Below are 16,052 nucleotides of genomic sequence, written 5' to 3'. Positions count from 1 at the left end.
TGAGGCAGTGGCATGTTCACCTAACACTGCTCCTGCTGGGCCAGTGGCACAATTTCCAAGTGTGTGTTTCTGTGAAGTAGTGTAAAATACAGAGTTGGCCAGGGAACCCAGCTGCATCTGGCAAAGCAGGTGGAAGGGTGGGAGCTCCACCTTTAACAATATTTCCATGTCAACAAAGACTTTTTTTTGAGGGTCTGCTTTGTGCAAAGCACAGTAAAAAACCTGACCAATTCAGTTACAGATGTACTTCCTTTCTCTAAAACCTTCGGTCAGGGCCTAGGTCTGGAACCCTAAAATAAAGTAATACTTCTAATTCTCGGGACTGGCTTTAACCAAATTAGATGCCCAACTCCTTCAAACTGGGGTGGGATGATAATGAAAGAGACTGTTTTTTCCAACGCTGAAGTTTAACACGAGAATCACATTTCATGTAGCTAGTTAATGAAAAATTTTGCTGGTGACAAACTTTTCAAATGGTTCCTTTTTTTTTTTTTTTTCTTACTTCCTCTAAACAGAACTCTGAGTTCTCGGGTAAACTCTGCAGAACAGTTAAAGTCATTGATGTTCTCTGGTTGGGTGACATATTTCAGTCCTACTGATAGAAATAGAAATTTCTTTCCACCCACCAGAATGTCATGAACTTATCCTACACCACAGCAGTGATGCTTTGCACAGGGATTAAATATGGTAGTACTAGTTTCAGTCAGTTTTAATCTTTGTAAATAAATAGAATCCTCACTTTGCTCACAGCCTCCATTTCATTTGGCCAAACTTCTACCAGGCTTAAGCCACATGTAATTAGTTAGGCTGTTCAGTTTCTTTATAAAAAATGCTTCTAATAACACTGCTGCCTATATGTACAGGTGTGAATGAAAAGAGTATGCAATCTGTAGTCTTTTCCACACTGAGTACACTAACAACAATTAGTAAATAATTAAAGAATAAGTGGTCATTTTAAAACTTGTATTTTTCCTTAAAAAAAAAATTTCACTTTCTAGCAACTTAAAAAAAAAATGGGTCTTAAAAGTGCCCTATTGATGTCAATGCTGTTCCCCACTCTGGCCCACCCATCCAAAACCTGCTACAAATGCTGGATTGAGTTTATACAAATAATTTAGCAGTACCAAGATTTTTCAAATGGAAACAGTGTTACTGACTTCTTCATACTGGATAACAAAATAAGGGTAACTCTGGTCATCATTGAAGATGACAAAAATCTGAGGCTCAAAGAAATTATCCACACAAGAGTCATACAGGTCACTGGTGACACTTCCGGGATTCACGGGAGGGGGCCTTCTCATGCCATGGCTGCCCATCGTGTATCTGCCAGTTAGCACTTTAGCCAGAAACATAAAATGGACTCCTTTGGAGGACTTCTTAGAAAAGTTATGCGAGTAGCTTGCCTTCTTTGCAAAATAACTGCCTTGTCCAAACATTGTAGCATGCTTTCCACAGACTCGAGGGTCAAAGTTGTGCTTGCAGATTCCATCTACCACATCCTGGGATGTTCCATGAAATAAATGTCTCTCATTTATTATTCTGTCACGGCCAAACATTTTCCTGTTCATATATTCCTTTTTCCTAAGGCAAAGAGTGGACAGGGAATTCAGAAAAATGAAGGTATAGATCAGTTTAATAGGCATGATGTAGTCGTAAACTTCTTTTTATGGTTTCAATGGGGAGGAAATGTTAAAATAGCTACCAAGGGCAAAATGTCATCAAAGATCATACTAAAAGTTTAAACTTATCTTTTCCACTGCAGACAAGAAAAGCCCTTTCCCTTTTTTCTCCATCAACCATTTGTTCACTTGCTCTCTCTTCCATTTCAAATCTAGTTCTCACATCTTCTCAGGGTGACTTCCTTACCTAATTCCACCAACCTGAGGGTCTCTTAATTCTGAGGTTCCTCAAATCTACATGTATCCCCTCTGAATTACATTAATTTGTTGCTGACTTGAGGCAGCATAGTAAAGTGATTAAGAACAAGGCCTCTGGTGCTAGACTGCCTAGGTTCAAATTCCAGCACCGTATCGTATTAGCTGTATGACCTGTGGCAAGTTACCAAGCTTTTCTGTGACTCAGTTTCCTTTCTGTAAAATGCAGATTGTAATAATCTTTCTTGTAGGTCTGTTATGAGAATTATATGTGAGTTAATATATGAACAAATATGACATTAAGTTCTATGCAAGTCTCTACTATTATGTTCTGCATTTGTCATTAGCTACATCAAGAAAAGCTCTCGAACTTTTCATACTGCTGACTCACCTTTTATATTTCTCCCAAAGAAACTGGTTTTGGACTCTCAGTATTTGCAAAATTCTATATTTAAACTCAGGCACAGTCTTATGAAAAAGATTATAAATGATTCGATAACTTTTGTCCTCTGCAGAAACAGGCACTTGGATGAAGTCCTGAGATGGATGCATATACACCCAAGTTTCAGGGTAAAAGTTTGCTGAGGTGACCCCATCTGGGCAGATGATTTGTGATGATGAGGTTGCTTCAAGAGGCGGAGGTGCCTGTGTGGGAACACCACCAAGTGTCCTACGAGGGAGAGGGAGAACGTCAGTGTAAAACCTCAGCAGTGAGGTGCTCTACATCAAAACCTCCATCTCACATACACTGCTCTACAGCAGTATCTAATATTATAATTTGAATAGCTTCAATGCTTGTTTAAAAAAACAATATAGAAAATGCTATCAACTAAAGAAAAAAAAAAATCTTAGAGCTAACACTGCCTGTACAGAGATAACCTATTATTAGCTTCCCCTGGCCTCCTCCTTGTGGAGAAAACTCTGGAATGTACTGCTGCAAGGCAAGCAAGCAAATGCCAATTTATAAGTATCTTTACCTTCTGAATCCTGGATTCCTCTTTTGCCTGTATAGTTATGCTCCGTTTCAAGGGAGCAACAATTTATATACGTTCCTCAAACTTCGCTGTACTAAGCACAAAACGTATCATTGCTAGAGGCTGTGGACATGGGGAAGCATAGTGAGTGGAGGCAAAGTGAGGCAAAGTGAAGTGGGGCAAGAGGGAGCTTACAGGGAGATGACAAAATATTAAAAATAAAAAGCTTATACTTTGGTTTTTGTGTAAAAACAAACAAATCATGGAGTAGGCATTGAAAGTTGGCATTTGCTTCAGTTTTAAGTATCACATATAACAACAAAACCGTCAATACAATTCAAATGTTATAGCTTTAGATGTGCTTAAGATGGAGCTAATTACTTTAAGCCCTAGACACTAGAATATCCTTGAACCTTAAATTCAGGTCTGTTACTTTGAAGGATGAGTTTAGACAAGCAGTTACTTATTCCTGCCTGATTAAATGATTTAAATCATTTTTCTTAGCCATTTTCAAAACAGAGCAAAAGGGAAGAAGCAGAGAGAAAGATAATCCTGACCCTGAGCCCCAGATTCAGGGCTGGGGTACTACTCCACTCATCAGCATACAGTGGTCACGGGGAAGCCCTGAGTCTGCCAAATGGATTAGGAAACTGAAATTTTCAAAAGAGCTTTGGGACACAGAGGTTACAACAATAGGTGAACATACATCTAATCTCCAGGAGGATATTTACCATCAGCCACCTTACACTACTACTAAGCACATACTGTGGACCAGGCACTTCACACCCAGTGTCACTACTTGTCATAACCCCACACAATGGCTTGGTTATCCCCACTTTTCAAATCAAGAAACTGCCAGCACAGCTAGTAAAGAACAGAGACAGGATATGAACCCAGGCCTATCTAGTTTCTAAGCGCATACTCCTTGCATTTCCATATATTTCACAATTCACATGTACATATATTTTCTTCTTCTTTGTCTTCTTTTTTTTTTTTTTTTTCTTTAAACAAGGCTTGAAAGTGATGGATGGATACCAGGATTGCAATTCAGGTCTGCCTGATTCCCACTACCACTACCCCACAGCCTTTTGACTTTTAAGAGATGGCTTGCTATAGAGGTACAACCTGCCTCCTTTACCCCCCACCTCCTTCAAGTAGCTGTGCCTATGATTAATGTGCCTCAAAGTCCCTTTGTTAGACAGAGTTCTCGGTGGATCCGGAGCTTGCAGAATCCCCCAGGTGCTTTTAAGTTCAGGAGATCTAAAGGGGTGCTGTTTTCCCCAACCTTCATGACAGAGGGCACAACAGTTCTGGTCTTCTGGAGCATTTTCACAAAGCCCTGACACTCCTCCAGAGCCTTCCTTCACTGGTACATTTTTTTGACAAGAGGCCCCTACTGCTTTAATCAGACTCTGATAGGTCTGTAACTCCTTAAAAAGCCATCACCATTCTAGAGGAATGGCAGGAAACACAGACTATAAGCTCCTTATTTTTAGCTGTTCCCTCTATCCCTCCTCTGCAAAGAGTGTAAGTCCTACCTCGCCAGTTTTCCCAGTATTGTTAGGGGTTGAAGTTACCAAAAGAGGTTTCTGGATTGAAGGAGGAAGGTAAGATTCTCCCAACCACTCTGCCCAAAATAGGTTTTAGGCTGTCACGGCCATACTGAAAACGTGGCACTGACAATAGAAGAGACTGGTCCTTTTCCTTCTGCTAGCACTCCTGCCTAGAAATCAGTTTCACAAAATGAAAGCTTCAAATGTCTCCTTTCCTTTCTCAGGGGACTGGGGGGGTCTATGATTTCCTTACATATGCTTGAAGATGAGCCTGTGTAAATAAATCCCATCTATCCTAAGACATTCAATCAGATTTTATGTATTTGGTTAAGCATCCATTCTTACCCATGGATGCTTACTTTCAATAAGCCAACATCTTAATTGGGCTAAAACATAAAAATGTATATAGACATCTGTCTGATGGAACTCTACACTCTGGTTGCCATGGGTTAAAAATACATATTCTAAGCACAGTTACAAATGTAGCTTTATTTTCCAAGAATGCTGAGTCTGTATTCAGCTCATGGGTATTCCAGTGACATACTGCGAGCTTCCCAGCCTTCTTTAGAGAGGCAAAGTCAAAGGCTATGGCACTTGTACTCAAGGGCCTCTGAAGAACAAATTTTCCTAATCCAAGGTCACCTTTTATCACTCTCCTTCCCTCCCCTGGCCATTCTGAAAGACGTTTCCTAACCTAACTTCAGTGATGAGGTAAAAATTAATTTCATCCTTTTTGGGGAGGAGTCAAAGAACTCCTCTCAGGCCTTCTCATGACCATGAGGTGATTGCACAGGACAGATGTCCTTCCAGCTGAAATGGACTTCCAAACCTCTAAATCTGATATTTGTGTGCTTATGCAGCCTTAGCTCAAGTATTCTAAGAATATGAAAGAATAAGATCCTTTTTATCAGCCCTATTAAAAATCAGCAAGCACATGGAAAAAAATTTTAACTATGAGGAATGTTAGCTAAGCTTGATTGTGGTAGCCATTTTACAACATATACGTATATTAAGTCATTACGCTGTGCACTTTCAACTTATACAGTGTTTTATGTCAATTATATCTCAATAAAACTGGAAGGGGAAAAAAAGCAGGGAAACCCTCATTTAAAAAGAGCCAAGCTTGCCGTAACTCACGAACGAAGCCCTCGCCTCACCCTCCGCCTCCCTGCTCCAGCATTCCCAATTCTTAGGCCTCTCTGATTCCCTGATAATTGTGGCCTTTTTGACACCTGTGTTTTTCTTTGACCCTTTGTGTTTGCTAACACTTAAAAACAAAACTTTCTTCCTGGCTATGATCACAGTCTCTCTAGAAATCTACTTCTGAAATCTGCTTTTTGTAATTAGTCTCCCTCCTCTTTCTGCCCTCTAGGCCAGCCCCAGACTCTAGGGCAGACAGGAACTGAAGGCTGCATTTACCCATTCCACCCTGGTGAACTTGCTGCTTCTCTGCTCTTTTCCTCTTGAAATGTCTGCACTATCTCTTTGGTTTGCTAAGCTCCTACTTTATACCTGATGATCACTGTTCCAGATAAGAAGACTAAACTAGGAAATTTTAAAAAGAAAAAGAGAGTGACTTTCTTTGTTCTCTTGTAAGCCTATGTTATAAATAGGAAGGCCATATCTGTGGCATTAATTCTACTACTGCTCATATTATTTTTACAGTTCATACTTTTACAAAACAAGCTTAAGTTTAAAAAAAGGTGGGGGGAAGAGGGTATTCCATAATTACATAGGATCGAAACAAATCAATTTTCACTATTCTGTAAAACTCCCCCAACAATGCAGCACTTGAATGAGCATTCTTCCTCTCTCACAGAAGCTGCATCTCACTTGATTGGCTCAGCATGCCAAGCTGCCAGTCTCACTAATGAGTTCTACTGTCTCACTAGGAGGACAATATGTTCCTAACTACTGGACGCTGACACTATCTCCAGCTGTGCTAGTGAAATGGCATTTTTATTAGTTTCTAATAATAATAAAAAAAAAACTACACTTGAACCAAGAAGAAAGCACATATTTACCTCAAGTCAATATATATATTTCTAAAATCTGCCTTATTAACAAATTGTTTTTGGGTACCCAGCATTTCAGGGATTTTTGTTTATATTTTGTTTTTAATGTTCCCTTTGCAATCTCAGAATTAGAATCATTAACACTCTGCCATAATGATCTGGGAAAAACACACTTTGGGCTTGGAATAAAAAACTACTAGTAAGAATATAAAGATTTTTACCTCAAAGATCAGCAAAAGAGACCAACCAATATTACCCTAGACCTCCCCAGTTCATAAAACCAAGTAAACCTAGTAGCATTTTAAAAATCAAGCTCTAAATATGGTGTATCTGACTAGAGTAGATAATGATTTCCCTAGAGATACTACTACCTTTCAGACATGGCCTTGCTAATGGTAATGTGCCCCAGCTTTTGGGACCTATGGAGATGTGCCAGTGGGCTCTCTAGAGAGGCAAAAGAAAAATGGCACTTGGGAAAATGGAAGGAGAGGAGAGCTCACCTATAATTCAGAAGGATGAGTTCAGTCTCAACCTAAAAGTATGACAGGTAATTTTAGTGCGTATTATAGGAAGATGGGGCTTACTGAGCAAATGAGAATGCAAATTATTTGAAAAGGTGAATTCTTCCCATGCAAATTCACTCAAGGAAGAAGAATAGAGAACACCACCTTGAGGGACTCTCTCTCTACTTGCCAAGACAGTTTACCTGGGCTGGGAAATAGTCCCATAACATAGAAGGGTATCTCAATCTTCCATGAAGGAGGCAAATGCAAACTCTGCCTTATTCCAGATACTGTATAAGTACTTTTAGCTGTGGAAAAATGTTAACTCTGCTTTTCAGTTCAAAAAATCCAATAGGATACGCACTCTTTTAGTGTTGGGTTAATTGCAGCTTATCTGAACTATATTTTTTGAAGAATTAAATCTAAAGAATAACTCAGAATTTTATATTCTAGAGGTAATAATCAAGTTAGTCTTTTACAGTCTTTTTCTCTTTGGCATTAAGTGTACATTTACATAAAATGGAAGCAAAGGTGAGACTTTCTGCTGGACACTTACTGTAAATATGGAAGCAGTATAAAACAGGAACGGAAGAGGGGTCTCCTTTTTATTTCTCTCCTGAAGAATGAGTTGTGAAGAATGTAGTGGTTGTTCCACATCATAAATCGGACCTCTTTCAAACCCCGAGAGTTGGCTTCTTCAATCAATCGAATAACAGACTATGGAGTAGAAAACAGAAGGTAAAGGAAAAAAAAAGCAAGTTAAAAAAGCAATAAATGGTAAATAGTCACTATAAGTTATGAAAAATGTTAATGTAACTAAAGGTAAAAATAGTTAACTTTGCTGTTAACATCAGAAGTGTTTCAATAAAGTACAGAGAGTCAAATTACCTCCTGTTACACGTAGGAATTTTATCTTCTTTAAAGATGCAGAATAGAAAAATGCTTCCTGTTCAGAACATGGATTTCCACCTTATGAAACATGTGAAGGATTAGTCTATTCTATTTTGAGGCTTTAAGAATGTCCTGGAGATTTTTTTTTTTATATTTCTTAAGGGAGTTTCAGAACAGGATTTAAGATGGTAGTATATACAGTTCAAATAAACCAATTAAGTTCCAAACCCAAGAAACCTCTCTGAGGAAAAACACAGGGACAGTCCAACTATTCTGAGGATACATTTTAAACAGCCTCTCATTCTCTTTGAAAGGTATTAGATCCTAGTGACTACTTAAGAGTCAGAAATTTTAACTCAATATTGTGTTTTACACTAATTAACATACTTGGTCATTTTCTTTTGCTATTGCCTTAAAAGAAAACCTAAGGTAGATAAGTCAATTCTCCCTTTTTGTAATACTGGAAATGAACTTAATCAAATTGAAGAAGTCAGATCTTTGGAATGTGAAATTAATCTTTAAGTCCATTTCAGGGCACTTATTAAATGTGACTCAGAATTCTCATTCACAGGCAAAATAAACCACCATCATTTTAAAACCTCGCTTTGGGGCTTCCCTGGTGGCGTAGTGGTTGAGAATCTGCCTGCTAATGCAGGGGACACGGGTTCGAGCCCTGGCCTGGGAGGATCCCACATGCCGCGGAGCAACTAGGCCCGTGAGCCACAATTACTGAGCCTGCGCGTCTGGAGCCTGTGCTCTGCAACAAGAAAGGCCGCGATAGTGAGAGGCCCGCGCACCGCGATGAAGAGTGGCCCCCGCTTGCCACAAGTAGAGGAAGCCCTCGCACAGAAAACGAAGACCCAACATAGCAATCAATCAATAGATCAATAAATAAATCTAAAAATATAAAAAAAAAAAAAAAAAAAAAAAAAAAAAAAAAAACCTCGCTTTGTGATGGATGAGCTATTCTTACCATCTCAGACTGAGGATGCATGTGCACATGTGATAGAATTTTAAACGACTGATTTGCCTGACCACAGTTCAGTAAACATTTTCAAGTACTTCTTCCAGGGGCTTAAGGGTGATTGTTTCCCCCTAGACTTCTAAAATGCTAATAGTGTAACACATGATCCAACCACCAGGAGCCAGATATAGCCAATAGTTACACCAGTGCTCATCTCATTAAAATTACTCCAAAGGCGGCACTGAGTCTGAGTACTTACCACATTAAATACTTGGCTCCTATAGTATAAGATACTGGGAAAAGCATTTTCTCTCTGATAATAGTGGTATTCTATTTATGGGTTCCAGATTAATGGAAAAAAATATACTTTCAGAAAAATCAAGAGAGAAAAGCGTTACTCATATCAACAAGACTCAATTTTACATCCATAAGCTCTTTGATCTGTGGTTCTGTCTAGTCATCGTTGAAAAGGAACAGTGAAAGACAACAAAATTTAAACGCACTTTTGGGAAAAAGAACCTGTAAATACCTCAGGATACTCTCTCCATCCAAAGTGGTCCCTACAGAAGAATTTCCAGACTGTGTGGTAAATAGAGTTGACATTGCTAGAGGGTGGTGTGGACAGCCTTCGCAGTTGGTCAAATTCAGTTGTTTCATACACATTCATGGCATTCAAATCTGCCCAAAATTCTTGTCCTCTAAAAAGACCCAAGAAAAAAATGAACTGTTAATAAATAATGGAAATATCTAAACATCTCATGTGACATTACAAATATCTAGTATAGCATACTGTAGAATTTTCAAAGCTTGTCTTGTTTGGAGTAAAAGGACATCATTGCTGGTTTTTTCCCCATTTCGTATATGCCTCAAGACCAAAACGTGCAAGCCATGGAGTAGGGATTGATTCTATCCCATAACATCACTGGCCTAAACCAATCAACACAGTCCCACCCTCCCTCCCACAGTGGGATGAGCCAAACCTGGTCTCAACCAATCAGGGAGTCAGCTCTAGGATGAAGCTGACACAGAAAGCAGATAGAGAAACGAACTTCTCTTGAAGCTTGTCCTTTTTCAAGAGGCATCAGTTTTCCTAAGTCAACATAGGAATACACAATATTGTCTGATGAAAGACAGGAAAAATAAAATGACCCCAGATGAGGCAAGTACTGCTAATCTACCCAACATCAATATTGTCCTTTATCCTGTGGGTAGAAAAAAAAGTTGACGAAACATGAGCAAAAATAGTTTGGATTATTATAAAGTTCAGCTATGAGAATAGTTTCGTCATTCTGTTATCTGGTCTGCTGCTGCTGAATAAGCACTTTACGTGTGTGTGTGTGTGTGTGTGTGTGTGTGTGTGTGTGTGTGTGTGTGTGTGTGTGTGTGTGTGTGTGTGTGTGTGTGTGTAGGTTCTGCTATATAAATCAGAATCAGTTAAAAAATTAATTTATAAAGGGTGGTCTAAAAAACGTGTGTTCCTTTTTTAATGGAACTTCATCTAGTGTTTGAAACATCTAGTGTTTGAAACATCTGAGTGTTTGCCATTAATGGCAAAATGTTCATTTTATTTTTCTCTCTCTTCATGTATATTTCAAAATTTCCCTAAGAAAACATAAAATAATAACATCACAGATATAAGCAGAGTGACTAAGCTTCCAAATACATTCTTTCAACCACAGATTTCTAAATGACTGTCTATAACACACATCCAAATACTCCAGATCCAGTGGCACTCAAAACTGGCTCAGGTGAAATCCAGGTGTTTGGACAGATATTCCCAATAATTAACATATTTCCTTTCAGTAAATCAGGATTTTGAAAAAGGTATTAATTTTGATCTATGGGTTTTGTTGGTTAGTGTGACGCTCCAGACTGCTCTCGGAACATTTGTTTCAAGGACTGTTAATAGTTATTCTGTGCAAAAAGCATTCTGTGGTCAAAAGTTTGAAAAACTTGGTTACACAAAGTTAAACAATTTACGTACTGCAGCCACTCCTCGGTCCCTTTAATATGCTAAGGTAGATATTGAAGTACCATGATGAGGGCTAGAAGGCTAGAAGGTACTCTTCTAAACCTATGACAGTGCTCTCCCTTTTACCCATGAAGACCTATTTAACATCTCTCACTAAACACCCCGGCAAACATGAGGGAAAGAAAATATTTCCCACCCTCCACCCCAATGTTCATAATTTGTGAATCAGGTTCTATTTGAAAAAAGAAAAAAAAAAACCGTCATATACCAACTGATGGTGCCATGGAGCACATAACTTGTAAAACAGCAGTATGTTCCTTTAAAAATTCCTAAAAAGCTTCCAAAAGCCCTAATTTCTTGCTTAATTTCAAGTTAGGATTAGGATGCCTAATTTCAACCTAACTAGTAGGATGTAGTCTTAAATGGAACATATAATTTTAAGTGTGAAATGGGAAGAAGACAATAAAATGTAGTTTACATCACATTTGAACACTACTTTGTTTAAAATTATTTATGGTCAAAAGGAATACGTAATCCAAAATTTTAAAAAACATTTCTGGGAAATTCTTCAAAAAAGAAAAACATTGAAAACTGGAACTCCTATACCTAAATTAAATTTCACATCGAGTTGCTTTAAACAATTTTTCCTTAACTTTAGGAGAATCTGATGTTATCACTGAGTGGAGAGATATTAACCTCTTTCTCCCTGTTAAGATCATGTCCAGTTTCTAAACAGATTTTCCTGTTTTAAGTTTATTTCCCAGTAACTGTTCCTAATTATGAGTTAACAAATCCTCAGTATTTTCTTTATGGAGTTCTTAGAAGAGCAGTCATTATGTTAATAACATACATTATAATATAAACAGCCAATGCTTTTTGCTATTAAAGTATCAGATTTTATTCTGGACATCTCTCTAGCACTTTCTGTTTACTCCTGTATTATTAAGACTTCATAGATAATGATTTGCATGAGAAAGACATCTAAAACTGCAGCTTTTGCTACATTCTCTATGTACTTCAGTCCTTTGGGCATTATGAAATTTTTATGACAAATCCTAATTTACTACAATCAACTGTTCTGTGGATTGATGTTATCAAAGTACTGTTTTAGCGCTATTTGATTTTCAATATGCTTTAGTAGCCTTGACAAAGACAAAACAGCAAATCTGAAAAACATTAAATTATCTTTTTATAAGATTAATTTTACCACCTGCTCTCCCTTAAACAGGGAATCCTTAAAAAATCCAGAGCCGGGACTTCCCTGGTGGCGCAGTGGTTAAGAATCCGCCTGCCCATGCAGGGGATGTGGGTTCGAGCCCTGGTCCGGAAAGATCCGACAGCCGCGGAGCAACTAAGCCCGTGCACCACAAGTACTGAGCCTGCACTCTAGAGCCCGTGAGCCACAACTACTGAAGCCCATGTGCCACAACTACTGAAGCCTGTGCGCCTAGAGCCCGTGCTCCGCAACAAGAGAAGCCACCGCAGTGAGAAGCCCGCGCACCACAAAGAAAAGTAGCCCCCGCTCGCCGCAACTAGAGAAAGCCTGTGTGCAGCAACAAAGACCCAATGCAGCCAAAAAAAAAAAAAAAAAATCCAAAGCCAAGAGTTTTTATTCTCCTCAATGTGCATCAGTGTAAAATTCATGCAACACGAATGCCAAATGTTCAACATCTACCACTCTTATCAAGCCATTGTTTCATGTTACCAGAAAGCAGTTATGAGTCGTGTGTGTGGAAATGGTGATGGTGGGCTGTAAGGCAATACACAAATAATTAAGCAGATGCAGTCCCTGGCTTCCAGGGCTTCAAGAGGGAAATAACTAACAAAATCTAAAACCAAAGACGCAGTACACTTGCCTATCTAAACTCATCGGTGGCAAGTACACTCTGGGAATGAGAGGACAAAGAATGAGAGGACAAAGAATAGAATGAGAGAACAAAGAATAGAATAATGCAGCATTATGGGAGAGGAGATGGCTACTCCTCCAGGAATGGATAAAGGTCAGGAAAAGTAAGAGGCTTTCCAGTATCAATCCAAGAGAGCTTTCTGTAAGATAAAGAATTTTAGGAATAGTTTAATAGGAAATAACTACCAGTAAGTGAAGGCTGTGTGGAAGAACAAGAAAAAAAGAGTTCTTCAAGCATTTTGCTTGAAGGGTAGGGACAGGGATGGACAGGAACAGAGAGCTGGAAAAGGAAACCTATACAAGGGTACATAAGAGATGAGAAAATGTGAACAGGGTATATAACAGACACTGTGAGAGATGTCAGGCCATGAGCTAAGGAGATAAGTCCAGGGTCTCAGAGCCTTAAATAAAGGTTGGAATTTAGAGTATTGAGCAGATTGTGATAAAAGGTCAAAGTAGTAAATACAGGATGTGTAAAAACTGAGCAACAGAGACAGTGCTAGAGATGGGGGTGGAGGTGGGAAGGATAGGGTTTCGTAAAGGCAATATGCAATCATCCTGGCAGATGAGAACCCTATCTGACTTAATGGTAGCCTTACTGAGGGATGGCCAGAAAAGAGTGAGTATGGGAGATAGCCACTGCGCAGAATTTAGATTTGGTTAAATATATCATGTGGCTACAATCAATCAATGTGGACTCACCCAAAATATAACCTTATCATGATGAATTAAAAAAAATATTGTGAACAGATTGCTGATTTTTGCTTTGATGGGAAGAATGAACATGAACTGCTGAAATATTAACAATTCTGTGTCCACATGCTTCACCAACAAACATACCACCACATATACCAATACAAGAATCCAGATGCAAAACTAATTAAAAATTCTGAAAAGGACACCCATTCTCATAATTTAGATGCTTTCTAACAATGGTTTTTTTCCTACTTAACAAATACCTTGACACACCAACATTTCCAACATATATTATCAACACATAGAGCACCAACACCCACACTAAGTCAGAAAGTCTGCCCCACACACCATCATTTCTTCTATGTATATTTCAGATACTAAAAAGTAAAAAGGGCTTGCGATATAAATAATAGAGCTGTAATGAAAACCAAAACTATTAAAGAATAGTTGCTGAATGAAACAGAAATTAGTCAGGACATGATCTCTTCACTGGATAAATAGTTCTTGGGACTATGAATTTGGGAGCTCAGGAGAGTGTAACCGTTTTAGGCAATTTCTCTATAAATTGTTTGAAACCAAGAAAGAAATGTGACAATTGAAAACAAACAAAGGTAATCTTAAGTAGACACACTGATTAGGCACTGGACTACATGTTGGGATAAGAAGATGAAAAAGGCAAAATACCCAAAAGTCAGTGGGGAGAGAGAGAGACAAGCAAACCCTGTGGCACAGTGTGAAATGTGGCACAAAGGTGGTCTGGAACAATCCAGAGGCAGAGGGCCTAACTCTGCTGGGAAAGGGGTCACGCAAGGTGGTCAAGGAAGGTGTCCCAGAATGGATGAAACGGGAGCCAAGTTTGGCCAGCCACCAGGCAGACGATGAGAGGCAGGACACCACATGCAGAGTGACTGACATGTGTAGAAGCCAACCAAGCGAGGCACAAGAGACCCAGAGTGAGCAGCACATGCAGTTCACGTGGGAGGTCAGGGTGTATGTGTGTGTGAGTGGGATGATAAGAGATGAGACTGGACTGGATAGGCTGGCTGGAGCCAGATAACGAAGAGCTTTGTACGCTAGGTTAAGAAGTTAGGACTTGATTCTGTGCGCAGCAGGAATCACTGGTGGGTTTCAAAAAGGGTCAGACTTGCCTTTTATAAACGTCACTCCAACAGTAGTGGTATGGAGGACTGATTTGTTTATTTTTGGTAGAGGAAGGTGGGGGAAGGGTGGAGACAGGCCCTTATTTGCTAAATATTTATCAGCATGTTTATTATTAATATTTATTATTCTATGCTTAGCCACCTATAGCTACTAGAACTGCATATAAGGCAAATGATGGTAGAGAACTCAGGAGGTTAACAGTGGGGATGATTTGAGCGTATTTAAGAGTTAGACTCTAACTGCATAGAGGGGCTGAAGGGAGTAGAAAGGGTCCAGGATGTGTCCCATGTTTCTGATCTGGAAGACTGGATAATGGTGCCACTGAATGAAACAGGAGTCACAGGAGACGGAAAACATTTAAGTGGGAAGATGATGCAAATAAGATATAGAACTCAGACTTTAGCAAAGGTCAATTAAGTATAAAGTTTTCTGGACGCTACTCTGTACACTTTTAACCAGGTGGGTTAGACTTCGGAACCTTGGCTTCCTGCCTATAAAAGTTAACTGGTTTCTACAAGGATAAACCTGTGACCTCAAACTAGTCAACACCCACCCTAATCAGCTGGATTAATCAGACACAATTATTTATTACTATGATGTAAAGTGAAAATGTCTCCCCAAACTAAGGGTCATAATGATAGAAGGATAAAGATCAAATGCAATATGGAGACTATTTAGGCTCTTCTGCTACAGACTTGAGACAGGCATGACAGATGGGGTATGTTTGCTGCTGCTAAAGAAATTTCACAGGCGCACGAAATATTAGCTGGCTTTTGATACCTGGCTTTGATGTTTCCAGGAACTCATTTAGCAATGTTGGAATATCTGGCAGCTTATAGATCCCTTCAAATATGTTACAAGGTGATGAGAATCAAAGCCATGGCATATATAATACCAACATACTTTGTGACAGCAGTGTAGTTATTAAACTTCAGAGGACTATGTACTCTTTCTGCTTTAGAAGCATAGTAACTGTCATTTATTCTGTTACTAATTAAGACTTTTGCTAACACTGACTCGAATAAATAGCGCAAAGCTATTTGGGGAGGCAATAAAAATTATCTATAAAATTATCTATCTTTGTATGTTGCCTATATACAAAGCAATATCTTTCAATATGTACCAGAGGTTAAAATTCTCTACTTAACTTCTACACTATGACATTGGGCCTTGGTAACAACTGGGTTTTCCCCTTTGTATCCAGAAGTAGTTGTAGACACAGACATACCTACAAATCAAAATTGGGAGTTGTTTTTTTTTTTTTAATTATTTTGCATATGGCCCTCAGTACTTATGAGCAGACTAAGAATCAAATGTTGACTCACAATTAAACCTGCCCACCTCTAAGGAGACCTGACCTATTCAAGGCAGGATTGCTGAGATTTAGATCACTCCGTAAAACAATTAACATTAAACCTGGTTCATGGATTTACCTCAAAAGATTTTTGGGTAGGTAAAAATATTCCTTACTTTAAGAGTCAATGAGTTTCTGGGGATCAACTTTCTTAGGGCAAACTTCTGGCTGTGTGTGCTGCTCTCTTGG

At 38.9% G+C, this 16,052-nt stretch overlaps 1 protein-coding gene across 4 annotated transcripts in view; it reads right to left on the bottom strand.

The window, feature by feature from the left end:
* Positions 1-435: 435 nt before the first annotated feature.
* LOC118894180 (TCDD inducible poly(ADP-ribose) polymerase) overlaps positions 436-16,052 on the bottom strand; it is a 28,251-nt gene continuing 12,634 nt past the window's right edge. For 3 of the 4 annotated variants that reach the window (XM_036850062.1, XM_036850064.1, XM_036850063.1), the window contains exons 3-6: positions 9,304-9,472; positions 7,476-7,636; positions 2,266-2,544; positions 436-1,581 (exon numbers count right to left, since the gene is read on the bottom strand). In XM_036850062.1, coding sequence (XP_036705957.1) covers positions 1,134-1,581; positions 2,266-2,544; positions 7,476-7,636; positions 9,304-9,472 — 1,057 coding nt within the window. In that variant the 3' untranslated portion in view covers positions 436-1,133. The remainder of the gene's footprint in view (positions 1,582-2,265; positions 2,545-7,475; positions 7,637-9,303; positions 9,473-16,052) is intronic. The other variant, XM_036850065.1, reaches the window with a different exon arrangement.

Source organism: Balaenoptera musculus, chromosome 4, assembly GCF_009873245.2.
Source record: "Balaenoptera musculus isolate JJ_BM4_2016_0621 chromosome 4, mBalMus1.pri.v3, whole genome shotgun sequence".
Taxonomy (NCBI): domain Eukaryota; kingdom Metazoa; phylum Chordata; class Mammalia; order Artiodactyla; family Balaenopteridae; genus Balaenoptera; species Balaenoptera musculus.
The sequence above is the reverse complement of the archived record's forward strand: the minus strand, read 5'-3'. Positions and strand labels throughout refer to the sequence as shown.